At 45.3% G+C, this 5,153-nt stretch overlaps 1 protein-coding gene across 1 annotated transcript; it reads left to right on the top strand.

Annotated features, from left to right (window-relative positions):
- The first annotated feature begins 655 nt into the window (after positions 1-655).
- LOC112465861 lies at positions 656-1,147 on the top strand. Its single transcript, XM_025033629.1, has one exon. The coding sequence runs from the start codon at positions 656-658 to the stop codon at positions 1,145-1,147; it is 492 nt and encodes a 163-aa protein (XP_024889397.1).
- Positions 1,148-5,153: the final 4,006 nt, after the last annotated feature.

Below are 5,153 nucleotides of genomic sequence, written 5' to 3'. Positions count from 1 at the left end.
GGTGCCCTAGTAATCTACAAATCGACATGGGGAAGGAATTTTACAACACCGACGTGCAACGTCTCGTGAAAAAACACGACATCAATCATTATTCCACGTATTCGGTGTGTTGCGAGCGCGCAACGATTAGGTAATTCGATAGGTAGCGACAGAAATCGAATATGACTTCCGCCGAAACTCCTGACGATTGCATCGGACGAGCGATCATCCGATGCAAGTCGACACCGGAACCCGGAGCGCGGACTCCGGAGCGACCGAAATCGCTGACGCGAAGGCCATCGCGAGGCGTCGGCAACGAGAATTCCGCGCTAACTCGGAAGTTCCGAGTTAGCAACAAGACTCGGTCGCAAGACTATAAAAGACCGCCGAATTGGCATGCCAGTCAGTCGGTCGAAGAACAGCTAGCAGTCGCGTCGAAACACCTACGATTTCCTGAAAACAAACCGCAAGGCGGGAACTCAACAAGAAGAGACAACTCGTGTAGAACAAGCCCATTTATTCAATAAAGATATAAGTTGGAAATCGGACGTGTTGATTCACTCCTTTCTCGCTCGCGAGCGGAACTCGATCCCCTTAGCCGATACCCGGCTAACAGGTGATGAAGGCATCGGTCGTCGAGCGATTCAATCGCACGTTAAAAAACAATATGTGGAAGATGTTTACGCTCAATGGAAATTACAAGTGGGTCGACGCCTTGCCGCGACTCGTGTCGGATTACAACGCGCGCAAGCATCGAACGATCGGCATGCGACCCGTCGACGTTACCCCCGCAATCGCCGAAAAACTCTTGGCTACGGTGTACAGCGCGATAAAGATCGCGGGCCCGGCAAAGTTTAAAGCGGGCGACTCGGTACGCGTCAGCAAATACAAGACAATTTTCGAGAAGGGTTACACGCCGAATTGGACCACCGAGGTGTTTAAGATCGTTAAAGTGCAGCGTACCAATCCCGTAACCTATCTACTCGAGAACTATCGTGGAAAATCCGTCGCTGGAGCGTTCTACGAGTACGAGTTGCATCGCGCGACTTATCCTGACGTGTATCTCGTGGAGAAAGTACTACGCAGGAGGGGTGACGAGGTTTACGTGAAATGGCTGGGATTCGATGGATCGCACAACTCTTGGATACACAAGAACAATGTTATTTAATTCGTGCAGATTGTATTTTTAAAACTAGAGTTCTAAAGCATGGAAAATTTTCCGGTAAAATTGGAAAAATTTCCGTTTTTTTCGAAAAAATTTCCATTGTATTTTTTTCCAAGAAAAATATGAAAAAATATTTAATTTCTTTCTTTTTGTATATTTTGCTTAAAACCGTTACTTAAAAATCTTAAGAGACTACAGAAAACTAATATTCTTCTTTACGTTGACATGAACTACATCCTACATCACATGCACGTGCTATAATATTATTGTATATTGTAGGGGAGACCGGGGCTAACTCGACAATATTTTTTCAAAGGCAATTTTTAATATTCAATTAAAATTTTTAGGCAAATTCAATGGTATATATTTAAAGAGTGTTCCTTCACAAAATTGAATCAGAAAGTTTTGCTGTACGTTGCTTTGTTTTGCCGCCAGGAAAGGAAAAGTGACGCGAAGACAAATTTTCGAATTAAAAAATGCCGGGGCAAACTCAACACTTTGTCTGATCGACACAATTTGATCTGGAACTTATTTTTTACTGTCTGAAAATGAAAATACATTGTTTATTGTGTATTTAAAAAGTACAAAAATTCGGAATAAAGTAGCCAGAACAATCATTTGAAATAATAAGAACAAAAATTGTTGAACTTTCAATTATCTTTATCTAATCTAAACTCATGTCTGAAAAACAATTAATGCAGGTAAACTCGTGATCGGACGTGAGTAGCTAAGCTAGGCCGGTTATGCTCCGGGGATCTGAGAGGGGGTGCGGGGCTTGGGGGAACCGCAGGCGGGGGAGACCGCGGGGTGGGGGAGGGGGAAACCGCGGGAGGAAAGGAAACCGCGGGGGAGGGGAAGGGGAGACACCGCGTTTTCGTGCGTCGCGGGGGAGAATGACCGCGTTGTCGTGCGTCGCGGGGGAGGGGGGGGACACCGCGTTTTTCGAGCGCCGCGGGGCGAGGGGGTCCGCGTTTCGCCGCGCCGCGGAGTCCGCGTGCAACGGCCGCGCCGGTCAGCGTGACGTCACACGCTTCCGCTCGCGTTATCTCTCCCTCGTAGATGTTTCCCCCGTCCCCCGGTCGCGCGCGTATTCTCGTTCGCGTGCGGTCCCTCCCGGCCCCCGTTCGCGTTATCTCTCCCCAAATAAAAGTATCGCAACGAGAAGCTATGAACTCTTTCGTGAGTCCGATCTGCACGAGTGGTACAAGCGACACGTTATCGAGCCTACTTTAGCAAAGCTGGAGGAATTCCAGGAACGTGATAGCGGATGGGCGTTGTCGCGTATACTCAATTTAACGGTAAATGTGAACAAATATAATCCATTGCACGCGGGGTGTTTTGTGGAAATACTGCAAGAAATTAAAATAAAGAAAGCGGTGATAAACGTGCAATCAAGAGACAATGCATGTTTTGCATGGTCAGTGGTGGCTGCTCTGTATCCAGCCGAGAGACATGCAGAACGGGAATCGTCGTACCCACATTACACGTCGGTGCTAAATCTTACGGGCATTGAGTTTCCATTAACGTTGGATCAAATTAAAAAATTTGAAAATTACAACAACATCTCCATCAATGTGTTTAGCATCGAGAAAAAAAACAAGGAACTTGCAATCTTGCCATTACGGGTTACTGATCGTAAGATGGACAGACACGTAAATCTGCTGTACGTGCATGGCGACAACGTGGGACATTTTTCATGGATCAAGAACCTATCCCGCCTCGTGAGTTCGCAAATCAGTAAAAAAGAGCACAGGAAATACTTTTGCGATCGGTAAGTACCTATAGTTCTTTAAATAACATATAGAATATTTGGTGTATAAAAAAATTTATAATATTTGCGTTTATTTTTGCAGATGTTTGCACTACTTCAGCTCCAACGAGAAATTGGAAGCCCACACCGTCGACTGTCAGGAGATGAATGACTGCGCGATCAAGTTACCGAGCGATAACGACAAGTGGTTGGCCTTTAAAAATCACAGCAGGAAGGAACGAGTTCCGTTTATCGTATACGCCGACCTGGAATGTACCCTGGAGAAGATGGAAGCGGATCCGGAAACGTCCAGGTACACATATCAACATCATCGCGTGTTTAGCATAGGGTACTACGTGCGTTGCTCGTACGACGAGTCGTTATCTATGTATCGGTTTCGTCGCGATAAGGATTGCGTCGCGTGGTTCGCCGAGGAGCTAAGACGTTTAGCTCACGACATAAAGACCATTTTGTCCACTAATGTACCCATGGCAGATTTCACGCGAGACGAGTGGGAAAAGTTTAACAGCGCAACGCACTGTCACGTGTGCGAAAAACCGTTTGAGCCAGACGACGTGCGAGTACGCGACCATTGTCACCTGACCGGTCGATACAGAGGTCCCGCGCATTCTAATTGTAACTTAAATTATAAAGATTCGCATTGCATTCCCATAGTGTTTCATAATTTATCGGGATACGATGCACATTTTATTATAACTGAAATAGCAACAGCATACGAAGGACATGTAGATTTACTCCCAATTACAAAAGAAAAATATATTTCGTTTACAAAAAACGTTTAAAGCACCGAAGATAAAGATAAGAAAACGTGCGTCAAATTGCGATTTATCGATTCGTACAAGTTTCTCACCGCTAGTCTCGACAAATTGGCATCTTATCTCAGCAAGGATAAACTGCGAATATTGCAACGCAAATTTTGTGAATTATCCACAGAAAATTTTGATTTGCTGACACGAAAAGGCGTATTTCCCTATGAGTACATTGACTGCGTCGAAAAATTGGAGGACTTGTGTTTAACACCGCGCGACTCGTTTTACAGTTCATTGACAGGTGACACCGTATCCGAGAGCGATTACGCGCACGCCGTCGACGTCTGGCAGCGGTTCTCCATTCGAACGCTCGGTGATTACAGCGATTTATATCTCAAAACCGATGTCTTGCTGTTGGCCGATATCTTTGAAAATTTTCGCGATAGTTGCGTCGCGAGTTATGGACTCGATCCGGCGTATTATTATACTCTACCGGGTTTTACGTGGGATGCGATGTTGAAGCATACGCGTATCAATTTCGAATTGCTCACCGACATTGACATGGTCATGTTTATTGAACGCGGTATACGCGGCGTTTGAGTCAATGTTCAAACAGATACGCGCTGGCCAACAACAAGTACATGCAGTCGTACGATTCATCGAAACCGTCGTCGTACCTCATGTATTTTGATGTAAATAACTTATACGGCTGGGCAATGAGTCAACCATTGCCATACGCAGATTTTAAATGGGTCGACGACGTAACCGATTTTAATGTTATGGATGTCGCGTTGGATTCGATAGGATACATTCTCGAAGTCGACTTGGAGTATCCGCAACATCTTCACGACGCGCACACTGACCTACCGTTCTGTCCGACGCGCGATAAACCACCCGGCAAGCGGCAGGACAAGCTCCTCGCAACATTATACGATAAGAAATGTTATGTAATACATTATCGCAACTTGCAGCAGTGTACTCGTCACGGTCTCCGTATATCAAAGATTCACCGCATATTGAAATTCGCGCAATCTCCATGGCTTCGCGATTATATAGACCTCAATACGAAATTTAGGATATTGGCCAAAAACGATTTCGAGAAAAATTTATACAAATTGATGAACAATGCAGTGTTTGGCAAAACCATGGAGAATGTGCGCAATCACGTTGACGTGTGACTCGTGACTCATTGGGAGGGTAGATACGGCGCGGAGGCAATGATTGCGAAACCAAATTTTCATAGCCGAAGCGTCTTTTCGGAGAATTTAGTAGCAATAGAAATGCGAAAACTCGAGGTGAAGTTCGACAAACCAATCTACGTGGGTATGTGCATCCTCGATATATCCAAGACATGTTTGTACGAATTTCATCACGAGTACATGTTACCGTTGTATCGCGACAAGTGTAAAGTCACGTACACCGATCCCAGGTAGCAAGCACTCGTCATTTTGACGTCAATATTTGGTCATAATTGGTCAGTAACGTCATT

This window comes from Temnothorax curvispinosus, unplaced genomic scaffold (genome assembly GCF_003070985.1).
Source record: "Temnothorax curvispinosus isolate PA1 unplaced genomic scaffold, ASM307098v1 QBEX01015566.1, whole genome shotgun sequence".
NCBI lineage: Eukaryota > Metazoa > Arthropoda > Insecta > Hymenoptera > Formicidae > Temnothorax > Temnothorax curvispinosus.
The sequence above is the reverse complement of the archived record's forward strand: the minus strand, read 5'-3'. Positions and strand labels throughout refer to the sequence as shown.

Bases quoted from the DNA above. Each gene is read 5' to 3' on its own strand.
- LOC112465861 (XM_025033629.1), top strand. From the start codon at position 656: ATGTTTACGCTCAATGGAAATTACAAGTGGGTCGACGCCTTGCCGCGA.